Genomic DNA, 26629 nt, shown 5'->3' with positions numbered 1-26629 from the left:
TCCACAGATGTAAATATTGTTTAATTGACTAGAAACAGAGAGCACAGTGTCATCAAAGTTAATTTATACATAACTAGAAAATTGCTAAGGATAACCATAAAAAGGACCCTAGAAGGAAAAAAACCCCCAAGAATTGGATTTCATCAGGCAGGTATGAAATCCAGAAATTCTGGACTACAATGCCATAAATTATGGCTTTTGGATCTGTGTTTATAAATGTTTTAGACTAAACAGCTTCTTGACACCCTTAGCCGAAAGTAGACTATAATGTATAGCTGCACTTTCCAATTTCTTATGAAATAATTTAGAAAAATTCACTAAAACAGACATTCATCTAGCTGGGCCTGTGTATATCACCTGTGTACTTAATACTTATTTAATTTTTATACCATCTATTACTTTATTAATAACTCAAGGTGATGAACATACATAATACGCCTTCCTCCTATTTTTCCCACAACTACCCTGTGAGGCGAGTTAGACTGAGAGACAGTGACTGGCCCAAGGTCACCCAGTTGACTTTCATGCCTAAGGTAAACTCAGCTTTCTATCTTCTAGGCCAGCACCTTAACCACTACACCAAACTGTTCTCTTAAAAAAAAAAAAAAGCTATGGTATGTGCTCTGATGCTCATACAGCCCCAGATGCAGGTATAGAATGCTGAGAAACTGTTGTGAAAGCTGATTCTAAAACTGGGAATTTGGAGAGGTGCAAAGCACACTTTATCAAAAAACTGACTTCAAAGTTCATTGCTAGAGGGACAGAATTCTTCACAGGCAGATTGGCTCTGTCTTGTTACTGCTTCAACTATTCTTTTTTATACACTGAATATATTATCTCAATAAAAATTCTACGTAGTATGCAATATCTTTTTATCTAAAATTTAATACTGGATTTCAAGTGATTAATAAGCTAAAGTGCTATTATGTTTTGTTAATAAAAGGAAATCAAAACTCAGAACTTATAAACACACACACATACATACACACTATTTTGTCTCCAAAATACAATTTAATCCACTCCTGTTGATGTCCCCAAGAAATTTGTCTTGTCTTCTTCAGCATCTTTCTTCTGAAACCAGGCTTTTGTACTTTTCCCTTGAAGATAAGCGTCAAGAAAGTAACAGATTCCAGGTATATCGCCTGGAAAGTTGGGAGGAAGTTCTTGTCTTGAGCGAGGAGTAAACATGAAGCCAGGGTGATCCTTTATCAACCTGCAATGAGAATGAAAAGTATTATTACATATTTCAGATATTACCTGTAGATCTCACCAGCATAGTTAGGAGAATGGAAGGGCTATCATCAGTAGATACAAGGTAACAGGGTAAGAATTTGAAAGAATGCCAGGGGAGAGAAGGAAGGTTTCAGATTATTGTTACAGTGGTAAGAAACAAGCAGCAAAACCAAGTACTTGACATGGTAAGCTACTATACCTGTAGGTAGTGGGGCTAACATTTATTTTCCTAGGGACACTGCAAGACTCAAACTTGTTGGCAAGTGTTACATTGTTTCCAAATAGGCAGTAACGTGGCATTTTCACACCAACAACACCAGCAAAAACAGAGCCAGAATGTAGTCCTATACGCATCTTTTATAAGAGAGAAAGAAGAAAGTGATGTTAAAAATAATAATCACATTTAGCAAAAATGAAAACATCATTGAATTCTATCTATTTCTATATGTCAGGATGAATTGTGAGCTCAGCTTGGAAGCTGTATTCAGTGGATTCTAATGAATATGAAATACTGAGATAATTCAAATCTATAGTATATATAAAGATTCAACCAGAGCCTATAATGAAGAAACATCAAAATCCCTAGTCTCAAACATGTATGTTATCACTATTGCATGTGATAATATAATAATATACTAAGCATTATATACAAAATAGTCTAAGAGCAAGCACCATATCTCAAAACCAATTTTGAAAAAAAAAATAGTTTTCCTGTTCTCATAGCTGTCTTCTACTCAAATGTGCCCAATTTTACAAGCTTGGGAAATTTTAAAAAAGCAGGGCAACAAATTATCTGATGTCATTCATCTATCCTGCTATTGAACAGTGAAAACCTCAAGTTAATATAAAATACAATTCACAACAAATAAGATTAATGCATCATTAAAATGAAACATTGCTCGCATATTAAATTAAATTAAAATGTATGAGGAAAAAGTATACACAGTAATATTACATGGGACAGTAATAATAAAAGGAGATTTCCTTAGAGCAGATGATCCATTGCAATAACATCAGCAATCTCTCCTGTTGACAAGAGTGGCTAAATGACATAACATTAACACACAAGCGGAAAAAAAAGATGTTAAGGTTTGAAGTCTGGATTTGTTATACATAAACTAGGGTACTAGTTTTATTTGTATCAATGGCATTACTTTAATATCAAACTAAAAACCTGTTAAGAATTATGTTCAGGAAACCCAACTGTGAGTCTTCAACTGCAAGTATCACTTTGGGAGAAAACTGATACTATACAGAAAATAATTGAAGTCATGTTCAAATAGCTTGCTAACCTTGATGGATTCTCCATGTGGTGACATCACTTCATTGGACAGATCCATCATTTTAAGTGCCATTAGTGCAATCTGAATCGCATGGGTCTCATTTTCTTTATGTAAGCCTCCAGCTACACAATATGCATCTCCAATGGTTTCTACCTAAACATTAAAATGAACAATTTATAAGATGAGAAAATTAAAAAAGGAAACCCAAAACACAATTTGAAATGCTTTTGTCCCAAACCACCCACTATTCCATTTTTTTAGTCAAAATGCATAGTTCTCTTATGCAATCTATCCACTGGTGAATATTTTTGCATAGCAAAGTCTGATTCATTTTTGGTAATTCTTCATTATAATAAAAATGTTATGTCAAAATATTTACCTTGAATTCTACTTCTTTGAGGCACTATCAGCAATCCCAAAGCACTTACTCATAGTGTAATTGAGATCAATATATTAATTTCAAGGTAAATGTAGTAAAGATTGCATATATTTTCCCATTTTACAGCTAAAGCATCAGCTTCTAAGTTACATTATGCTTCCTACTTGATTACACCTACAGTTTAACTGCAAATAAGCATGCTCCATTATATGTTTTAAACCTCTTATAATTTTGAATCAAAACAGTTCTTCATATCCCGTTCACTTTTTGCAATTATTTCTCTCGGGAAAACCATTCTTTACCTTGTAGATATCCAGTTCTCCACACTGATAATCAAAGCGAGTGTAGAGCTCGTTAAGCATGGTGATAACCTGCATGGGTGAACACTGAGAACAGATTGCAGTGAATCCTACAATGTCAGAAAAAAGCATTGTGACATTATTAAATTTCTTGGCCTGTACAACTTGTCCTTGCCATAGCTGCTGAGCAACTTCCTCAGGGAAAATAGAGCACAAAAGATCAACTGTCTTTTTTTTCTCTTCTTCAAGAGCTTGGTGAGCTTGTTCAAGAGTTGCTTTAAGCTTCCCTAATCTTTTCTTCAATCCATCTTGAGCTCTGGCTTGTTCGCCTATTAAAACAACATCCCTAAGTGCATTATGAATTGGAATATCTGAAAGATATAAACCACGTCCTGTGAAATCTTCCAGTCTATCCACACAAGGAGATCCCAAGAACAAAATGGTATTAGATTCGATAATGTAAATCATTTGTCCTTTAAGATCCATAACCTAAGCCAAGACAGAAAAATGAAGCATTGAGAGAATTCTGAAGCTACTTAACATATACAAAGATAACAAAAATCAACTTATTTACTCTGTGGTATCTATCCACATTCCAGGAAAATTGGTCTGGATTACCTTTCCTCCATAAACAGTTCTGTATTTAATAGTGTTTGACTTTATGATGCCTATATTCTACCTTCTTTATCATCTGATAAAGTTAGTTATAAATGTGTAAGTTTTTCAAAGTATCTCTAGACTCTTACAATTTTCATCAAGATGAACATCAACTATTAATCTGAAGAACTAACCAATGCTTTTCACAAATGCATGCAAGAACATCTATTGTACTGACAGAAAATGGACATGCATAGAGGAAAGATACAGATTCAAATATTTAACATGTTTCTCTCCTTCATAAATTTACAGTGAAGAGAATTAAGTGAAAACCTAAAAAGGTGGGGTGACCTTTTTAGGTTTTACACATCATTTACACATATCAACTGATAAGCTGGGTTCATTCATAATAAGTCATAATTTTATTTGTTTTATGGACCATGCCACTGTAGGCTATGAATCATGGTTGATGGCTTATTTATCCTAACAAAGGTAAGCAAACTGTAGCTCACCACAATACATACAAGTTCAATCACAGTCTCATACCTTAAAGAAAAATGGATTTAATGAAGAAATGAAGAAAAAAGATACATCCAATTCTTACCCCAGTTGACTTTTTAAGAACTTTGTCTCCTCGTCTCACTCTTATAGTAAACTGCATGTTCAGCATTGTCATGATCCCACTAAATGTACAATTTATTTTAGGAGCTAAAATTTCAAACCACTCATCAAACTGCGGCTTTGCTTGAAATTCTCTTTTGTTTAATAATCTTCTGATGCCATTGCCAACTTGCAAAATATCCATGGCCTTGTCAAACATGCAATGGAAAGGAAAGGTCTTACAGAACATAGAAGTAGGAATGACAAGAGAAGATTGGGGTTTACAAGGTGATAGTGATGGCTTTGTGCTTTTGATGTGCACAGAATATAACAAATAAGGCTGATCAATAAACTCGGAACTGTCCTTGCAAAAGCTGGGTGGCATTACCATTATTTCCACCTCCATGTCATACAAAATGAGAGCTGCTGCCTTAATAATACCAGACAGGATGAGGGTAGTTGGTTTTTTGGGGAAAAAATAGTATACATTTAAAAAATTGGGATCTTTTTCCAAGCACAAAATTGAGACTTCTTCAACTCTGCCCATTTTCCCAGCTTCATGGCAATGAGAGCTCTGCTTCAGAAGAGTACTGAAACTGTTCAAAAAGTCTTTCAGACTTCCCCCAACAACTCCAAGAATGTGTTCATCTTCTTCGTAACATATTTTGAACAGCTCTTCACCAAGTGATTCTCTTAGAACAGTGACTGGAATTCCTGCCAGTATAAAACATTTTGATTACTGATATTGTTTTAAATTCTCCCAGTCAATATGCTTTTGATTTTCAACGTACGGTACATTCTCCTTTCATTTCCTTTGTCTAACTCTGTTTTCTATTACTGAACACTTCAGATAAATAACTATTTTACATCACTCTCTGAAATCAGTTTTTCTCTCCTGAGACCTTATATGTTTGAAGCAAAGTATTATTTTTCTTCTTCTTGTGCATTTTTTTTTGTAAAGATCTGGTGACCATTTATATTGGCTGTTGCAGAAGAAATATAACCACCAACTAGGTACATGCAACAAACTTTAGGATGTAATTGTTCTACAAGTAATTTGCTTGTACCAAATTATTATTGGTACAAGTGGCAAATGTAAAATGGGTCATAGGTGGGTCTTTAACCCTTTTAAAAATTTAATCTGCTCATAGCCATTTGACCTTCTGAAATGAAAAGGACAGAGATGCAAATGACGAATGAAATGAAAAATCTAAGGATAAGGAAAAAAATAAACTCTCTGATTGCTGCTTTTCTCTTACTAATCAAGGGAACAGATTCTACAGATTTGGAGTTCTGTCTTTGCAGCTTAACATTTAATTTGAATTTGAGATTATCTGAGATAACATTTAATTTGATGTTTTCCACAGAGAGACACCATCAGAGGAGATCTGCATTCTAATCTTTTATTCAGAGAGCTGTTTGTATGCACATGCATGTGAATAACAAAAAAAGATAATAAAAAGTGAAGTGTAAATGTCTTAAATACATACATACATACATGGGTAGCACTGTCAAGAATTTCATGCCATGCTATCAGAGTATAAGGGACATAAATTTAGCTGTCAATGTTGTTGATTGTCTGTTCAATTGCATGCCTTTCTTTTGACAGTAAGACATTTAAAAAGACTCTATGTCAGTGATGGCTAACCTTTTTGCTGTCACGTGCCAAAAGCGGGGGGAGTGCAGGGGGTCACACACACGTGTGCCCACACCCATAATCAAATGTGCCCCACCCCCCATGTATGTGCGCATGACCCCCCCCGCACTCCCCCCCCCAGTTTTGGCACATAATGGCACAGTGGGCCCGGTAGGCCCGTTTTTCGCCCTCCCCAGGCTCCAGAGGCTTTCTTGGAGCCTGGGGAGGGCGAAAACAGCCCCCCCCCCGGCCAGGCCATCCAGAGGCTGGAAATGCTGACTTCCGGTGGGACAGGAAGGCCCAAAAATCAGCTGTGTGCTCTAGAGCTGAGCTAGGGCAACACTTGGGTGCCTACCGATATGGCTCCGCGTGCCTCCTATGGCACGTTCGCCATTACGGCTCTATGTCATTAGTAGTCTTGGTAGGTTATTGGGGATACTAAATAAACTGATTGTAGTGTTAGCACTTGCTATTCATAAATATATAATTACCTGCCAAATCTGCATTATCAGTGAGTAGATTCTCAAAATCTTTTCCCTCATACTGTCTGTAAAGGAAGAAAAATACAATTTTAAAACTGCAATTGTCTAGCAAAGACAAAATAATATGTAAATATACATAATTTTAAAAAACAGTAAGCAATGTATCAGAGTTTAAATTATAATCCTCATTCTTAGTTTGTTTTCCATTTATCACAAATTAAATGATGACCACTCTAATCATATATCCATATTCACCCATGAAATTCTGATCAAATATAAATTTAAAAACTGATAGAACATGCAGTAAAATCAGTTTGCTTGAAATTGCAGTGCCACAAATAGATCGTAACACTTGTTCTGATTATATTTAATTGGCTAGATCGAGAAACAGCCAAAATGTTAAGAAATGGTACAATCCAACTGAAGTCTGCCTCTTTGTATCTTCACTAAACATATGTAAACTTTTAAGCCAGGGATGTCAAACTTGATTTCATTGAGGGCCGCATCATTGTTGTGTTTGACCTCAGGGGGCCGGGGTGGGTGTGGCCAGTTCGACGTCACTCATGCTGGGGAGTTCTCTGCCAGCAAAAACAGGCTCCCAAGCTCCGTTTTCAGCAGCAATGGCATCCTGCAACCCTCTGCCAGCAAAAACAGAGCTCGGGAGGACCACCCGCAGCCCTCCCGAGCTCCATTTCCACTGGCAGAGGCACCGCGGGCTGGTCCTTCGCTGTTTCCAGGGTGGCCCCACAGGCCAGATCTAAGCGTCTCGGAAGCCGGATCTGGCCCCTGGGCCTTGAGTTTGACACCCTTGTTTTAAGATGTCAGTTTTCATGACTCAGGACAGCACTGCTTGAAAGGAAAGGCAAAGGGCACAAGCTATTTTCAAAGTGAAATATTTCAATATTCTAAAAAGGAGGTACAACTCAAGATTAGTCTCTTAACCCTGTCTTGATGAAAAAGTCCAAATTTTGCTATTAAATTATAGTTCAAATTCTTTGCTATTTAGTACAGAAGAGACCGTTTTATAGATCAGCATAACTGAGTCACCGGGCCTGAGCTGCAAAAATCTAGATGATTACAAGATAGCAACAAAGATCAAATTTTATACACATTTTTATTGCCATCTTGTGGTCTTCTCCATACTTGTACTTATTGGATAAATGGGATAGAAACCTTTGCTAACATACAGAAAAGTCACTCAGAGATCTGTAACTTCATTTTCTATTTTCTCCCCATTTTTGTAAAAGAATATAAAGTGTTACATTTAATAATATTAAAAACCTTTGTTTAATAATATACATCACTCTACCAACAGTATATTAAGCATTACAATCCAAAATACCGAAAGAAGAAACTATACTATAAAGCTGCAATTAAGTTTTACTTTGTAAGTATTAAAACTTAGTCATTATATAATAGGAAATTGAGATTAATGAGGTAGCATTAACTGCTAGATAAATCTATCACTCTTTTTGAATTTAAATGGTGCAGCCACTTACCCCATTTCTTTTATGTTATTATTGGCTAGGCTTCTTTGAAATGCAAGATACAACTTTTCATACTGAAATGAAAAAGGTTATATTAAATCAGATGTCAATACGTAATACTGGTGTCAGAGTGAACCTGGTCTTTTAAGCAGAAGAGAGAAAAGGTACAAATGTCATTTAGCTCAGGTGTAAATCCATTCTATATATTTAATAGAAATATATGCTTAAATAGGAAGGACTCTTTCGAAGGATCTGCATATAATGTATGACTCTTTGTCAACCACAGTTTAGACCAAGAGTACTTTCTTTACTTTCTTCAAAGACAGGCACAGTGATATTTACATAAGCCAGTAGCAATACTGAATCCAGGAGCATCTCTCAGCTGTGAGCTCTTGTTTAAGATAGAATTCTAACTCATACAAAACAAAAATATACGGATTTTTGGATTGCAATCGAATTCTCAACTAACACACATGTCTTGTTTGCATAGTACACAATTGTTTCCAAGATTCTTCATCAAAATGACCATATTTGCATACAGATCATAAATTTACAATTTTATTTTAAGATATATTGAAATAATATGCTCACCAAGAATAGCTGTTATTGCACTAACATTTTTTTAAAGGAGCAGTGCACTTGTTTTTCAGAATCATTCTCTATTATTGCTCAGCAATCCAACTCAGAGATTATGGCTTTAAGAGATTTCTTGTTAGCAAATTTCCAAGAGGAATGAAGGGACTTGTAGGGTATCTAAGCAATTAAACCAGCTCTTTGCACAATGCAGGATATCCAAAGATAGTTATCCAGACTCCAGCTATCCTGAATAGATGATTGTCCAGACTCCTATTATTTTCGGTCCATCAGAATGGCACACTTGAGTAGCTACTATATTTAACATCTCTTGCCATTTTCATTATTTATTGCATCAAAATTTTAGACATTTAATGGAAGGAAAACAGGTATGAAGGAAGATTATGTTGCCTGAAGAAAAACGTTAGTGCTGACTTTAGTATTTTACATTTGAAATGAATACCATATAAATAATATTTATATAATATTTAATGTCCTTAATAAAACAAAATATAATTGACAATATTTTTAAAAAAATATATCAAGGATTTTTTATTTCTTCATTTATTCCACAATTTCTGTTTTTAAAAACTCAAATAAAGTAATAAACATAGACATTTATTGGTATTTTTAACTTGATTTAATTCTATTTCAGCTATACTGTATTCTCCACAATTCTTAGAACAATCTCTGATTGACGTCAATGGACACATATAATCAGATCTGGGGCGTGATAATTGAAAAATATTTCCAAGTAGAAAATGGGTACCATAAGCTGATTTTCAGCTAGTAGAAAGAAAGGCTAACTTTTAAATACCATATATCTGGATCTATCTAAAAAAACCCACACAACTAGGTGCAATTTAGTTCTATATATCATATAATCAATTCACTAGCGTACTAGAATATTTGTCAACCAATTTAATATAAAGTTATGCAGGTATAACAGAAAACATCTTGATGTCAGAGTCAATATCCCACCATCCATATACATACTAGGTTCCTACTCAGGGGTGAAATTTACTTACCTTCCCTAACAGTTCACCAATGTGCACGCGCAATGCACGCACTTGCTCTGCTCCTGCGCACCATTGTCTGCGTATGCGCAGAGGCTTAAAATGTCGCAAAAAAGCGACGTTATGATGTTTGTATGGGTGGGTGGAGCCTCCCGCAGCCGCTGCTACCCGTTCACCCGAGCCAGATAGAACTGGCTGGATTTCACCCCTGTTCCTACTCTAACAAAGAATGTAGTACGAAAATATTGAAAAGTACTTTAGAAATGGCAGACTATGCATTTTACATGCTTAAGGTCACATATCTCATGTTCCACTAGATGATCCCAGATAATGCGATTCAAAAACACATCTGCTTTAAAGATCTATAAGAATTGTTGACAGGAACAGGAAATTAGACTCCATCCAGATGTTTTAGATAATAATTCCCATATCTTCTGCCACTGACTTTCCTGACTGAAATTTATGGCACTTAAAAACAAAATGATCATGGGGCAACAGGTAACTTGATTAATCTAAAGCAAAAGTACTATCAAGATTGATGGAATAATAAGAAAAAAATTGCTTTTCTCTCTAAAAAGTACCCCGAGACATTTTTTTTCTTATCAATGTATATAATATTTATGTAATGTGGATATTATTTACTAAGCAGAAAGATTTTTTCAAAATATTGTTAAAAATATTTGAGAGGCAGGTTTAGCTGGGAAAAAGAAATAAAATGTATTTTGCTAAAGCAAAACCCCCACCTCATTAGCATATATTGATGCCTCCATCATTACTATGAAGGCAAAGTCAGAACTCTAGGAACCAATTTCTATTGCTATACAAATGAGTGGGCCCTGAAATGTATAAAAAATAATAGGTCCATTTAAATTTTGTTGTAATGCTCCTGACATAATTAATTCTGTACCCTGAGTTTTGCTAGGTTACTAGCGAGTGTGAAACTTGTTAAGTAACTGATAAATCAAAGTATTGTACTTGGGGTACCTGAATCAACATGTTTCTAACAGTCTAGAAAGCGGTATTTAAAACAACAACAACAGGATTTTCCAATTGATATTCCAAACAACTTACTTCTGGAGAGATTAGCTTGTAAATGCTCTCAGCTAAAGTATGCAGAAATACTCTGTTCCTGCTGATTTTCCTTTGTGGAAGGTTTCCATGAGGGACTTTCTCTCTGCAGATGGGCAAAGGAGCCTTAGAACTGTTCGGCACTTCAGCACATTCTTCTTCATTTTCATCTGGAATGCAACTTTGGTTGAGCAAGGAGAAAGGACATTCGCCAGTGATCTTCAGCTCTTTCAGTTTTGTGCAGAACATACTGTACAGATCACTGTTATAAAATGTTGTGTATATCTCTATTTTGTGCTTAACGTGGCCACCTCCATTAACCAACCAGAGAAGAAAGAGCTAACAGCAGGAATTCCTGTGGCAAATTACTTATAACTGTAAAATCAACTTCCAAAACAACTTTATCTTTATTAGCCTGCAACGAAAGAAGGGGGAAAAGTGAAAGGAGACAAATAGTATTATATTATACTTCACACTATATTGAAGAACCAGCATAATTTCTCTGTTCTCAATTTTTGATATCTATTTTTTTGGACATCTTATTAAATTACACAGTAATTGATGACATAATAACCTGCAGGCACATGAATTCTTACATTCTTCTCTTTTTGTGACAAAAGAAAAAGATATGAAAACCTAGTTTTCATTGGGTTGCCAAGAAACAGAGATATTTTTGGAACAATGAAACAGAATCAAACAAGTTGAATCAATTTGGGCGACAATATGGGAAAAACAGTTCTGAAGAAAATCAATTCTATAACACTTTAATTGTTTTATATATCATATATCAAATGGGCAAACTCTGCTTTTATTACTTCCCAAGGCAAAATATTTTAACTGATTATGGACTGGATGCAGGTTGGAAAAAAAGTTTACATGATAAAACAGGATGGTCTGTGGGAAACTATCTGCCTTGCCTACATCATCTTCATATAGATTGCTGAAATATTTATTTATTTTTTCTTGGTGCTTTCAATTTAAGTTATAAAGATAAACTTCTTTAGCTGGTATCATCATATCCTGATTGTAAAAGGCAGCATTTGCCCCCCACATAATTAACCTGGGTTAGATAATTGGGGCAAAATCCAAATGGACAATTTACAAATCTGTGTCATATCACAAAACATACATCTAGTCCACAAACAGTTCACCTGGCCTAATTTGGTTCAACTACAATATATAATAGAAGCCATTTTTGAATTCAGGATGAAGGACAGATATGCTGTCGACTGAATTAAATTGGAATTATATAGTGACTTCCCAAGATCCATATACAAATTTTTATTTTTCTTGTCCTCAAAAACAATCTGATAATTTGCCTCCAGCGCTCTCCCAGAGAAAAAGTATGATAAAGAAATAGAACTAAAATATATTGCTATGAGCTAGTGTGAAGTTTGTTGCTATGGAAAGAAAAAACAATCCAGTCATACATACATACATCCCCAACTTTTATCAATTGGGAATTAACCTCTGTCATAGCAATGAAATCAACTTGTATTTTGAGGGGGAAGAATAGATGGCTAAGAAAATTGATGATAATGGCCAAAGGCATGTGGAAGTTTCCTTACAGACCACTGAAACATACTAGACAGAAAAATATTTTTTCCCAGCTCTGCCTCCAGATTTCATTCCTGTGGTTCCATTAGCATTTAAAAATGATTAGTTTGTATGCATCTCTGCAGTTTTGTAAGATATTTTGTAGTACTACAAGGCAGTTGACTAGGTAGGGCACCACCTGTATAACTGCATGATGCTGCAATCTGTGGTGTATAATGTGCAATAACAGAAAACATGTAAAATTAATTGTAACTTTGTTGACATATATCTGAACAATTCAGTATTCTATTTACATAGGTAGAAATGTCAACTTAATTAAAATGTATATATAAACAGATTGCAGTTTGGGATATTCCTCAATTTTAGTTTAAAGCCCTGTCAGGGCTTCATAAAAGTCAGTATTATTACAGAAGGTTTTGGCATTTATCTCTTTCCAATTAGATCTTCCTGTAAACATAATGATTTATTTGATCCTTTAATACTTTGACATTTCAAGTCCAATTTATTGGAATTAAACCCAAAGTAATTAGGAATCAAACTGACCACAGAAGAATATTCTAAAGTAGCATAACATTTTAATTAAAAGACAAAATGCAATATAATATTTGAGATTTAAAAGAGATATTAATATGCTCTCATTTAATACCTAATTATATAACACACTTAAAAGTATACATAGTACTGTTACTTTATTAACAATGGGAAACATATTTATTTTAATACTAACATTTTAAAGCATGAGTTTTTATAGAAAGCAAGGTTCTTGACTGAATAATATTTTTTTAAAAAAAACAGAGGGCAACTATAAACAGAGCTGTGATTACATCTTTCAGAACCTTCATTTTTAGTTCAAACCTTAGGAACAATGACACAGGGAAAGGAAATCATAATAAATCTCTGCGTTACTAGAAGACAGATCATAAGACAGATCATAAGATCTAGTCCTGCGCATGCTCCAAGATGGCGGCGACCAAATGAGCTCCGTTTCGGGGATGGGAGAGTTGCCGGTCGTCAGGGTCTTCAGGAGCCTTCCTGTCCATCTCCGGCTCCAGTCCCAGTGAGGGGAGCATCCGCCCTGCCTGTTGAGGGCTTTTTCGCCCTCCGGAACATCAGGGCAGGGCTGGACGGCACCGCGGGAGATGGGGCGATGGGCCTGGCTGCGGCAGCTGTTTCCGGTGTCGGAGGGAAGCTGAGGCCAAGGCATCCGGCGGTGGGCGGCGTTTGTGCGGCGGCGGCTTGGAAGTGGCTCCCCCTCGCTCCCTATAGCCCTCTGGATCCCTGGGGCGCTCTTTTCCGGCGTTTTCGGGGGCTCCGGTGAGCCTTGGGAGCTTGGGGTGCCTGGTTGCGAGCTGGCGACGACGGCGGCGGCGGCGGCGGAGGCAATGGCTGACATGGACCGGCCGGCCAGAGAAACAGCCAGGCAGCAGGTTGATGGGGGAGAAGCTGACAGCCTCACCCCTAGGACTACCATCTGGCTCACAGTAGATTTTTACTGTGATGGGGTGTTTTTTAGAACAAAGCTGTGACTGGGGGGTTGTGGAAATTGGGGCTGGAGAGGCGGGAGGCTGACCATGGTTTGGTTGGTTGGTCGCCTCGGGTGGCCTCTCCTCCCCTCCGTTTCCCCCCAGGTAAAGGTGGGTGTTGGCCTTAATGGCCAATCACCCCTGGATTGAGCTTTCCTGTCTCGCTACTCCTACTCTCACCTCAAGGAAGATCTTGTGCTCGTGGGTCTATTATCATCTTTATTACATCTTTATTATTACCATCGTTATTAACATCTACACTTTGGACACTTTGGACCCTTATTATGCTCCACTCACGCCCTCGCTGGTAGGAGAGACTGTGCACCATTTGAGAGAGCTGAGGGATTTTCCACATCCCAACGGAGAGGATAGAACATTGTTCCCGTCAACTTTGTAATGGGACCGGCCGTCGTGAGAGGATGGTTGGCCATTAACCTCTGTTGGAGAAAAAGAACATTGGACCTTCTCCCTGTTGTGAGAGGACAGTGGAGTCCAGCCCTATAAATGGATATTTTGTGACCTTTATGCTCAGTTATCCCTTGGACTATGACAGATTCCCGGACTGGCTTTTCTTTTCCCATCTTTGGCTCGGTTGATGCTCCAAAAAACCGACCTTCTTGCGCTGCGAGACTCCCCCCCCTCGCAGGCCTGGCCCTCCACATTATCGAGGGCCTATCTTGATGACGGGCTTTGGGACCCCGAGAGATGGCATGCAGCAAAGAGGGGGCTGAGGGGTTTTTTAGCTAAATTTTTAAGGAAAATTTTAAGGGGACCCGGGAGGACGGGTGGGGATTGTAAAAGTGGACCTGGGGGGTTCCAGATAGCGACTGTGCGGGATGATGGGTTGGTTAGCTGCAGCAGAGGGGTCGCGAAAGGAAATTTAACTGGGGGGCAGGGGGACGATAGAAAGGGCTGTGTAATTGAAATCATGAGTGGGAGGGGCAGGTATGAGGGGCGCAGGGGGTCATATCAAGTGTCGGGGGCGCGCACGCGCTGTCTCCGAGCGATTGCGCACTCCGGCCCCCAATGTGTGACTCGTGTCCTGGGTTGTGTAGAGCCTCAGGCCCAGGGTCCGCGGCTGATGTTATGTAATGCCAGGTCGGTGGTTAATAAGGCCCCCCTCATCTGTGATCTTATTTTGGAGGGGGGTGCAGACCTGGCAGGTATTACGGAGACCTGGTTGGGCCAAGAGGGGGGGTCCCCCTCGTAGAGATGTGCCCGCCAGGTTTCCATGCATTTCATCAGCCAAGGGCCCAGGGGAGGGGTGGGGGAGTGGCGGTGATCATTAGGGAGAGTCTTTATCCGAGGGAGACCACTGTTCCTCAGATAGCCGGATGTGAGTCCCTTTGTGTGAAGTGGGGCCGTGGGGTGCAGATGGGTTTGCTGACTACGTACCTGGCTCCCTGCCACGTGGCAGCGACCCTGCCCGAGCTACTCGACGTCATTGCCGGGGTGGCGGTCAATACCCCCAGACTTATTGTCATGGGGGATTTCAACCTCCCATCCGCAGGTGAGGCGTCAGAGGTGGCTCGGGAGTTCATGGCTTCAATGACGGCCTTGGACCTGACCCAGTTAGTTCAAGGCCCCACTCACATAGGGGGACACACTCTGGACCTGATTTTTATCTCTGGTCAGTGGTTGAATGATCTTCGCAGAGGGGACCTAGATATTAAACCCTTGTCATGGACAGATCATTCACTCCTTCAACTAGACTTTCCTACCGCCTCCCCCCACCGCAGGGAGACGGAACCGACCAGATGGTTCCGTCCCAGGCGCCTGATGGATCCCGAAAGGTTCCTGACGGAGCTTGGGCCGTTTCCTGAGACTCTAACACACGACTCGACTGAAGAGCTGGTGGCCGCCTGGGAAAGGGCGGCCGCTGGAGCTTTGGACCGCGTCGTGCCTTTGCGGCCTCTGACCCGATGCCGATCTCAATTAGCTCCTTGGTTCTCTGAGGAGCTGAGAGAGATGAAGCGTCGGAAAAGACGCCTAGAGAGCATTTGGAGGACTAGTCAATCCGATTCCGACCGGACACAGGTGAGGTCTTATATCAAGACCTACCTAGTGGCGATAAAAGCGGCAAAATCTAACCATTTTTCCGCTCTTATCGCATCTGCAGAGAACCGCCCAGCCGCCCTGTTTAGGGTGACCCACTCCCTTCTTCGGGGGGGAGTGCGGGAAGATCCCTTGCAGGGTCGTGCTGAGGATTTTGTGCAATTCCTGCACGATAAAGTCGCTCGGATTCGGGATGGCTTGGACTCCGATTGGATGAGTCCACGGGAGGAGACCGGGGCAGGTCTTGAGAATGTTATCTGGGAGGAGTTTGATCCTGTGACTCCCGAGGATGTGGACAGGGTCCTGGGTAAGATTAGTGCCGCCACGTGTTTATTGGACCCGTGTCCCTCCTGGTTGGTACTGGCCTCCCGGGAGGTTACACGAGGCTGGCTCCAGGGGATTATAGGTGCTTCTCTGGGTGAGGGTGCCTTTCCTGCTGCCTTGAAAGAGGCAGTAGTGAGGCCCCTCCTCAAGAAGCCTTCCCTGGACCCGGCTGAATTAGCCAACTATCGTCCAGTCTCCAACCTTCGTTTTGTGGCGAAGGTTGTTGAGAGCGTGGTGGCACGACAACTTCCCCGGCACCTGGATGAAGCTATCTATCTAGACCCGTACCAGTCGGGCTTCAGGCGGGGGTACAGCACAGAAACGGCATTGGTCGCATTGGTGGATGATCTCTGGAGGGCTCGGGACAGGGGTTGTTCCTCTGTCCTGGTCCTATTAGACCTCTCAGCGGCTTTTGATACCATCGACCATGGTATCATGCTGCAGCGGTTGAGGGGGTTAGGAATAGGGGCACCGTTTTGCGGTGGTTCTCCTCCTTCCTCTCCGACCGCTCGCAGTTCGTGTTGGCAGGGGGGCAGAGGTCGACCTCGAGGCGTCTCGCATGGGGAGTGCCGCAAGGGTCGGTCCTCTCGCCCCTCCTGTTCAACATTTATGTGAAGCCGCTGGGTGAGATCATCCGTGGTTTTGGGGTGAAGTGTCATCTGTACGCTGACGATACTCAGCTGTACATGTCCACCCCAGACCACCCCAACGATGCCCTTGATGTGATGTCCCGCTGCCTGGAGGCTGTGCGGGTCTGGATGGGGAGGAACAGGCTCAGATTCAACCCCTCCAAGACCGAGTGGCTGTGGCTTCCGGCGCCCCGATATAGTCAGCAGGTGCCATCGCTGACTATTGGGGGTGAATCTTTGCCCCCCACAGAGAGGGCTCGCAATCTGGGTGTCCTCCTGGACGCACGGCTGTCTTTAGAAGAGCACATGACGGCCGTGGCCAGGGGGGCCTTTTATCAGGTTCGCCTGATTCGCCAGTTGCAGCCCTTTCTGGACCGGGACGCCTTGCGCACGGTCACTCATGCCCTTGTCACCTCCCGGTTGGACTATTGTAATGCTCTCTACGTGGGGCTCCCCTTGAAGAGCACTCGGAGGCTCCAGCTGGTCCAGAATGCGGCCGCGCGGGTGGTTATGGGCGCAACCCGTTATGCCCATGTGACACCCCTCCTGCGCGAGCTGCACTGGCTCCCGGTGGTCTTCCGGGTGCGATTCAAGGTGTTGGTTACCACCTTTAAAGCGCTCCATGGCATAGGACCCGGGTACCTCCGAGACCGTCTTCTGCCACCAATAGCCTCCCACTGACCAGTTCGTTCCCACAGAGAGGGCCTCCTCAGGGTGCCATCGGCCAAGTTATGTCGGCTGGCGACGCCCAGGGGGAGGGCCTTCTCTGTGGGAGCCCCAGCCCTGTGGAATGAACTGCCCCCGGAAATTCGTAAGATCTCCGACCTCCGGGTGTTTCGCTGCGCATTGAAGACCCTGTTGTTCCGCCAGGCCGGACTATCAACACAATAGTTTTAAATTGGGGTATTTAAATTTATTGGGGTTTTAAATTTGAGCCACTTATTTAATTATTTTAAATTTTATATCATTGTTTTGTCTGTGTTTTTAAATAGGCTGTACACCGCCCTGAGTCCTTCGGGAGAAGGGCGGTATAGAAATAAAATTATTATTATTATTATTATTATTATTATTATTATTATTATTATTATTATTATTATTATTATTATTATTATTATGACAACATGGATGAATAATTAGCATTTCTCTTCTAGGAGCCATAGCTCAAATCTATTTATTAACTATAACTATTTTTAATTAAAAATGAAAATGGGTCCTATCATAAATTAACCATATTAGGTAAACTGTAGCACATAGCTAATTTAGGAGCAGTTTGTTACAGTTAAATGTTACACTTAGAAACAAAATCAATAGCCAAAGTTGAAATTTGTAACAGAAAAGCAAACAAAACTTGGGTGCAAGGTGCAATTCGAAATCAAAGTAGTCATTTCAATGTTTTTCAGTGCTATTGTTTCACACAGACTGTTTACTAGTATCAGCTACAGCAAATAGAAACAAAACCTTGCAGGATGCCAAATTAGTTTTCGTTCTAAGTTTTTATGTTATATTTAAAACCTTATATACAATATAAATATTAAGTCTTGGTAAATCATTTATTTACATTCTTGCAGCATATTTGTCAGATCCACCATTGTATTCTGGTGTTCTGCCATTGTGCTGGGGGAAGGGATGCATGCTTGAGATTTTTCCTCTTCTGCTGCAAACTTGGGAATTAGGGTGGGGAACTGTCTTTGGAGATGGGACAGACTCCTTCCCAGCCAGTTTTCGCCAGGATCCAAGGCCATCGTGCCCCTCTGCTGTTCTGACATTGTGCTGGATTTCTATACTTTATTTATTTATTTATTTTATTTGTCAAATACGCATAAGGTAACAGATATAAGTATAAACATGATTATGAATACAGGATAACGATAAGGATGTACATGTTTAAAGTTGTTGTGACCCCGGCCCCGGAGGCTGATTTATCTTCGCATGCTGAGTCGGAGGATGATATGGAGGAGGAAGCTGTCACGAGCTTGTGCCGGAGGGGCCGTCTTCACTGGTTAGTCAGCAAGAACTGACAGTTGCTGACATGCCTCTGGACCCCAGCCAAATTGAGGAGGAAACAGAGGCCGGTAACGCCGAGGGGGAGCCCCTATTGGATACAAGAGAGAGACGTAGGAGACGTCGTAGAGAACAGCTATTGCCATATACCAAGAGGTATGGTCAGGAGACGTAGGGCCACACCCTACAAAGTATAAAAGGGTGTGACTGGACTGGAAAGGCATGGTAAACAATTTGTTGGCGTTTTGGATGCAATGGATTTACAACTGTTGGTTTGGAGTTTTTTGTTAAGAGACTGCATTGCTGCATTAGCCTGCTGGCCGTCTGCCAAGACCTTTGGAACATTGCCCGGTAACTATTGGACTGATATATGCTTTGGAAGAGTACTATTTATTAAAGGGCCAGCTTCATTCTCTCTAGCCTGCATTTGTTACTGCTGGGCTATTTGAGCCTCTGCAAGGCCACTCGTGGGAGGGGACAGAACAAAAGTCCATCTGTGAATTGGTATATTTAAATATGGACAGGTTATACCGAGAGGCTAATAATTCAGTACCGGTATATTTGAACAGTCAATGCTACTTTTCTAATTTTCAATTTATGTCATTTTTGCAAACATAATGATTACCGATATTTATTTTTCATGGTTTCCATTCTCATATGTTCCTCTTTATTATTTTTATGAGGAAAACATATAAAAGAATTTTGTTGAGTTATATGGACTTCTTGTTGACTTTAAAACAAAATTATTCCAATCTATCTTTACTTTCTTTCAAGGGCCTAGCTGGAAGGGCCTTCTTTTGTGCCAGCACAGCTGGGCCTATTTTCATTCAGACAGACAGTCTGGCTGGGCCACAAGAGACTTTCCAGTGGCACCAGCACAAAAAAAAGTAGTACAATAACGGAAGGCCCTGGCTGGTAGTAGTAGTGCAGAATGAGGTGGTCAGGTAGGCAGTGGGTAGGCAGGCAGCCAAAAGGCAGTCATAAAGGTTGGCCCATGTGAAACCAAATTTGCTTCACATGATTGTAGAGGTGCAACAGCTAGAACTTTGAGGACTAGTCATAAGTCACTTTGTTCAGTGCCTTTGTAATTTCAAATGGTGACTTGAATGGATGTTTAAAAGGACTACCTGTATTAAGTTATGATAATATTATTTTTAAGGGATGCAATCTAAAATTCAAGAATGATTAATGTGCAGTCAGCATAAATTGTTCCACATGAGGTTATGTGGGGATACAAAACATGTCTTTCTCTCATTTCTTATATAAAATATAAATAATATAATATATAATATATATTTTACATGAAAAATGTGAAACAAGGCTTATTTACATACATACATGAATTCTGTGTACAGGTAGTCCTCAACTTACAACCACAATTAAGCCTAAAATTTCCATTGCTAAGCAAGATAGTTAAATGAGTTTTGCATCATTTTATTACCTTTCTTGCCATAGTTGGTAAATGAATCACTGCAGTTAAAACAGTAATGGTTGTTAAGTGAATCTGGCTTCCACATTGTCAGAAGGTCACAAAAGGTGATCACATTGTCTGGGACACTGCAACTGTCATTAATTCATGCCAGTTGCCAAGAGTTCGAACTTTTATTACACGACCCTGGGGGTAATGCAACAGTTATAAGTGTGAAAAACAGTTGTAAGTCACTTTTTTCAGAGACATTATAACTTCGAACAGTGATTAAACAAAGGGTTGTACAGAAAAGAACAGTTGTAAGTTGAGGACTACCTATATACAATTTTATTTATTTATTTTTTATCATACTGATTTTTTACATTAATATGTCATAGAAGAGGAGTTAGATATTTGCTATTAGGCATCTATTTGCAATGCATTCTTTACAGAATGTATGCAAGGCCACATTTCATCTCACCTCCCATTATTTTCAAAGTGTATTAATGACAGGGAATTAGTCTTATGAAAAATTAATTTCACTTAGACTGACTTCCAAGCTAACTACCTTAGAATGTTGTGCGTTTTGACAGTTCTGTGATTTAAGGTAATGCCCTCCAAAGAATTCTGAATAATAAAAGTTAACTGCTTTGTTACTGTTTAAGGAGTAAGAATTTTGTGATTATATCAAATGGTAGTACGTGTATGAAAGAGGAAGAAAAACAAATGGAAAAAATAAAATGTTCCTCCCGGCTTTAAATACCAATGAAAGAAATTACGATACAGCAGAAACAAGGCATACTTCATGCATATATTTTCCACTGCAGTGGAATTCAGACAATTCAAAGAAAGGTCTTCTTTGTCTGATTTTACTGATTTCAGATAATGATCCCATTGGCTGATCAGCCGTCTCATTTTTCTGTCCGGTACCCAATTCTGTAGTCTCCTGACTGACCCAACTGACAAAAAGTGATGAGACACAGCCTTAGCACCATAATCAAAGTATTGCACAGAGATGACTACATACTAATGCACTAAAGAATTAGATGTCCACAAATTAAAAAATACTGATAAAACTCTGGAGTTAGTTACTTTTCAGTGAAAAACACTGTGCATCTCTAAATAAATATGTCAAATTTGGACATTGTAAAATAAAATTTCAGTAATCTTTCAGCTCAGTGATATTTATTAACAATATTATCCATTCTTGTTCTCAACTGTCATTTAATTGAATTTGATTTTGTTACTCCTTTAAAATTTTATGAAAGGCTCCTTATCATAAACTTATGGTTTGACACATTGTTCAGGTGTTACAAAGCAAGTCTTTCATCAAGATGAAAGGTATTATTCTCTCCACTAGCTCTGCAGTGCCTGTCAAAAGGTAGTTATGAATAACATGCATTAAATAAATGGCAAGGTAGCAAATCATAAGGAAGTATAATAAAGTTGCAAAGATTCTTATGGTATATTAAAATGTTGGAAGCATTGTAGCAAATGCTTTTGTATTATCAAGCTCCAATTTTTAAATGCATTTAGTAGAGTAAGCTTATAGTTATGCCACAATAAATTTACCAACTGTTCAGTTGCATCTAAATTCCAACCAATAATGAAATTTTAAACAAAATAAAAATCAGAAACAAATACATAATGCTTAGCTTTCACTTTCCCCCAATAAACTGATTAAAAATTCAAACAACAAACATAGCACTGAAATCCTTGCTACACATAAACACCTAGGCAAAATATTACAATCTGATGTCAAACCAAATATTTCAATATTTGGTTGACATCAAAACAAATGATATCAACCAAAATGTTTCTAACTAATACATACAGGCCTTTCAGAAGACAACATTCTATTATAATCAATTCATAATGATCTTACTTAGCATAGCAAATTTTAATCAATTATTTTCTAAGTTTATGGAAAACAATATAATTATGACTATAAAATCATTTGTAAACAAATGAAACCAAGCTACAGTAGAAAACAAATGGCTTTTTGTAAAATCCAACTAGTTATTCATTCCACCAATCAAAGCTTGAAATAAAAGACAGGTTTTTTAAGAAACTGACAAATCAAAGATTAATTTTGTACAGCAACAAAAATTATCTAATATTCTACTAAAATGGTTCTTGGTGACTAATAAAATGATACACAAAATTTTAAAACACAAGTAAAATGTAAAAAATATATTAAAATATAAGAAAGCATAAGACAATTTTAAAAATATTAAAACCTAACCTGTTTTGTTTACTTAGATATATCTTGTGCTGCAATACATTCGGAGCAAAAATATTTAGAAATAAGTATCTCTAGGGCTGTAAGCTATTGTTTCCACTATTCATTAAAATGAACGTACACATCAATGATAAATCAACTAAAAATAGAGCAGCCTCAGTTGGTTTTTACTTTACTTTGTTTAATGAACAAAATTCCAAAAGCGAAGCTTTTCACAAAAGAAAAGATACTGATAGCCTTCAAAGCTATCAGTTCAGCTTTCCTTTTGCTTGAAGACAGGTGCCTGAAACAATACCCATATTTTCCCTGAGAGAAAGACTTTTCTAGGAAACTGATTTCCATTTCATTTCACAATACTATGTGTTTGGTTTTATCTTTTAGCTCTTTCTCTTGTTAAAATGTCTCGTAAAATGACATTCATATATTGCAGGCTTTAATTGTTAATATGTATTTATTTACCTATTCTATATATAAAAAGGCAGTGTAGAGAAATAATGGATTAATTTGGAAGAAATCCATAAACTCAATTCTTACCCAGTCATTCAGCTCAGCAAATAACCTGGCTGGTCAATACCCTGCAGCCTAATCCACCAGTTTATTACAAGAATAAAAGGGACAGGGCAAATCTTGTAAATCCTCCTAAATTCAGAGGCAGGCTAGGATAAAAAAGCAATCGGTCAATCGGTCAATCAATGAACCAAAACATTTAGTACTACACACGTCTTATGGGAATCAGTCTTATGAGTTGGGCAACAAAGTCTTTATCAGAGAAGGAAGCCACTTTTAGAGGCACAGATATAGTTCAGGGCTCACTGAAAAACCATCTATCTTCAAGGAACGCCAGGGAGGGTTGCGGACTGCAGCCTCGGTGGTAACCTTCCCACCGAGTTAGAAGGGGCTCTTGGTCACGAACCTGCCCCGCTGCCGGTTCCTGGAAGCCCTGACCTCGAGGCTTCGTTCCCGGCCGTTTCCCCTCGGCTGCGCGATCCGTGGGAACACCAGAGGCGCGCTCGAAGGGGAGGCGGGGCGCTGGGGGATTTTGCGGCGGTGGGATCGAGAGCGGCTCGCGGAATGGGCGACCGGATGCGGCGAAGGGAAATCGCGACAGCTCCTTCCAAGAAAGGGGGTGGCGGGGGGCGGGGAGGGAGGCTCTGGCTACGCTGCCACCTGTAACTGCAACTCGAAGAGGCCACGGCTGCTACTTCGTAGAACACTCGGTTGGGATGGAAGGGCAAAAAAAAAAGACGTGGAAAAAAACGCCGGTGGGATTTACGGAGACAAATTAAGAACATTCCCACAATTTCCTTCCATTTCCCCCTCCCTTTCGCACACCACCTGCCTCGGGTGGATGATGCCGGAGGAAGGTATTCCAGTGAAGCCAACCATTAAACTAGAAGCGAGGAGGAAGGTGGGAGGCGACGCCAGCAGTGGGAACGAAAAAGGCGCCACTGATTATCCAAGCAAGGCTGCAAAGAGCGAACCAAGATAGGACGGCAGCTTCCGCGCGAGCAGTTTCATCCCTTCCCCCACGGCACCTCGCGTGCCGTCCAGAAACCCTTCCCGGCTACGCTTGCGATTTTCTTCTCTAGAAACTCTGCTGGCGAGCGCAGTCACCTGTAAGTATCGCCTCGGGGGCGGAGAGAGACATTCCAGACGAAGGGGCAGCTTGGCGGTCGGTCTGGGCGCTCCTCGCTTCGTCTGCTCCCTGCCGCCGCCGCCGCCGCCCAGCCGTGGTCTTCGAAGGGCGGCGAGGGGAAGAAATCGCAATCGCGCTCCCCAGCCGCTCAGCCTTTTCCCAGCTAATTCAAGTTCAAAACGTGCGTTTGGACAGCTGGCTTCAGCCGCTCCTTCTGGCCCCTCCCCAGCGGCTCTCTGCGAGCGAGGAGGCGACGTGTGTGTGTTTGTGTGTCCAATCAGCAAGCGCCTAAACTAGAACTCAAGCGGCGGAAGGGAGAGCGGGTGCGGGAAAAGCCGCACAAAAGAGAGAAGAGGCGGAGGAGAAAGTCGCGGATTCGCCAGTATAAGCGAATCCCTGCAGGATCCCCATTAGCCCCTTCGAGTGGTAGCCAGACGGAGTAAAGGTCTTTATGATGAAAGGCATAAGCATCATCTGAACTATTGCACTCTCAAGCAAAACGTCGGTTTTGTCTCTTCCGCAGCACTCCCTGTGTATCATTATATCAGAATTGTGGAAAAGGAAAGCCTAGTGCCTTTGGCCTTAGTCTGTTTCCTAGAACCTCCTTTCTCCAGGCCAGGCTTAGTTTGGCCACAATTGCTGGAGAGCCAGCGAGGGAGAGCAGAAAAAGAATAAACAAAAGAGAAAAAAACACGAGAGACAAAAATAGGGTGCAAAAGATAAAATACAAAATAAATGGGGAATTGATATGATTAATAGAAATTAAGGCTGTTCAGTATTTCATTAATAGTAAATATCCAAGTATGTTTTTTTTTTAAAAAAGAATGCATAGTATTTAGTTCTAAATAGAATGTCTGAAACACTAGTAGGATGGTATAAAATTTAAGAAACACCATAAAATTTAAATAATAAAATTTTACACAAAGTTTTTTGTGTATAATTTTGAATATGGTACAAAGCTATATATAAAATTGTAATATAGAAATAATTTTCAAATTGACTTTAATGGTAGTCAATGTTCTTTTGGTAGAATTATAAGATACAAAATTATTTTGGACATTGAAGCATGTCTCACAGTTCAGCTAATCTTTGTAAAGAGATCAGAAGTTCTTTCCAAGAAAATGAGAAAGAGGAATAAAGGAGAGAGGGGAGAAAAAAATGTTGAAGATCAAAATACAATCTAGACGAAAGAAAGAATGAAACAAATTGTTGAATAAGATAAAATTAAAATGTGTGTGAATAGATGTAAATAGTAAGAAAGGATTACTTTGAAGTAGCTGTAGGGAAAAGTGATCTGTATCTAAATGTGTGTTTGTGTCTTGTTTTTAATGTTTTCAAAATAAAAAACTTTTTAAAACAGAAGTTCTTTCCAAGAAATACAGGGTATCATTGCAGCGGTTAAAATGATCAACTTCAGAATATATATATTTTGTGGAACTATATGCTTTAGTAAAGCTGAATACAAGCACACTGGGGATTGAAATAAAATTCACAGTTGTACTAAGGAAAGCAAACTGAAACATGCACTAAACTGAGTACATTTCTCATCTCCCTATGAACCAAACCAAGGAGGGATGGGGAGACTTTTGGGTGGATTCTTCTTTCAACAAACCTTAAGCTGTTATTGTTCAGGGCTTGCTTTAAAAAGCTTTCAACCTTACATGTCTTCCTAAGCATCAGATATTTCTTACTGAAATAGTTCGTTTATATTTTTTTATACTGGGTTTTTTTAATTGCACTTTTTGTCTTTCTTCTTTTATGTGTTATTTATCGTATTAAGAATAATACCAGACTGTATTTATTCTATCATTCCACTGTTCATAACAATATCAAAAATGAGATTTGCACTGGCAAATATAGATGCTGGGAAGTGATCCCTCTGTGGGTTCCTTTGGACTTCAGGGGTTGTAGAATTTCCACATTCTAATTTTCCATTACTTGTTCTACATGGCTTGCTTTTATTCTGTGATGAAATGCTGCCTATGCCTGTGAAATAAAGGTGAATAAATACAAAACTTCTATTCTAACTATATGCTTCTCTATATGCATATGTACGAGATTTAAGCTTCAACTTTTTTTTAATTTTGGGGACTGCAATTAAAAATAATTTAAAAAGAGAAATCTTTTTTTATTTTTGTTTTCTGGTAGACATTAGTTCAGCAGGAAATACTCCTAATAAAAGAACCATGAACCAGGCATGGTATGTTTGTCACATATTTGACTTTTTCTCAGTTTTAACCAAATTGATTTTAGTTGAAACATATTTTCACAGTTTCTAGCTCAATATAAATGTAAGCTGACAGCAGGTCTTTGCAGCACAAAGACCTTTGGTATTCAGAGTTCTGTAAGGTAACTTTTAATAAAATGTTTTATCATTTTATGGTAGTACCAACAGAATGTACACAGATACATACAGAGTAAACATAATACTGTATGTCATTCAATAGGCCATTTAAAAAAATTAAAACATTCTGAGTCCCATTCTAACCAGCTACACCCCCACCCCAAATGTCTTCCATTCTTCTCTGGACACCATTTGAATAGAGATAATGCTGGAAGAAATGCAAGTGGAGATAGATAGATAGATAGATAGATAGATAG

General features: G+C 39.5%; 1 protein-coding gene across 4 annotated transcripts; it reads right to left on the bottom strand.

Moving 5' to 3' along the window:
* Positions 1 to 24412, bottom strand: GUCY1A1 (guanylate cyclase 1 soluble subunit alpha 1). 4 transcript variants are annotated; one of them, XM_034432878.3, is made up of 10 exons: positions 24007 to 24412; positions 22927 to 23048; positions 10657 to 11068; positions 8009 to 8070; positions 6519 to 6574; positions 4396 to 5105; positions 3198 to 3683; positions 2526 to 2669; positions 1433 to 1587; positions 1 to 1213 (listed from the first exon to the last, which is right to left on the bottom strand). In XM_034432878.3, the coding sequence occupies exons 3-10, from the start codon at positions 10900 to 10902 to the stop codon at positions 1012 to 1014; spliced, it is 2061 nt and encodes a 686-aa protein (XP_034288769.2). In that variant the 5' UTR covers positions 10903 to 11068; positions 22927 to 23048; positions 24007 to 24412; the 3' UTR covers positions 1 to 1011. The 4 variants fall into 4 exon arrangements, with proteins under 4 accessions (XP_034288769.2, XP_087731405.1, XP_034288768.2 ...); XM_087875279.1 differs by having other exon boundaries at positions 4780 to 5105; XM_034432877.3 differs by lacking the exon at positions 22927 to 23048 and having other exon boundaries at positions 24007 to 24365.
* Between the last annotated feature and the right edge of the window lie 2217 nt (positions 24413 to 26629).

This window comes from Pantherophis guttatus, chromosome 8 (assembly GCF_059756535.1).
Source record: "Pantherophis guttatus breed Tessera chromosome 8, ASM5975653v1, whole genome shotgun sequence".
In the NCBI taxonomy this organism is placed as follows: domain Eukaryota; kingdom Metazoa; phylum Chordata; class Lepidosauria; order Squamata; family Colubridae; genus Pantherophis; species Pantherophis guttatus.
Note: the sequence above shows the minus strand (reverse complement) of the source record. Positions and strands in the feature narration are given on the sequence as shown.

Coding starts and splice junctions, on each gene's coding strand:
- GUCY1A1 (XM_034432878.3), bottom strand. CDS start 10,902: ATGTTCTGCACAAAACTGAAAGAGCTGAAGATCACTGGCGAATGTCCT. Junction 2,670..3,197: donor GAGAACTGGATATCTACAAG/GTAAAGAATGGT, acceptor TTTAATGTTTAG/GTAGAAACCATTGGAGATGC. Junction 1,588..2,525: donor CACATGGAGAATCCATCAAG/GTTAGCAAGCTA, acceptor CTCTTATAAAAG/ATGCGTATAGGACTACATTC.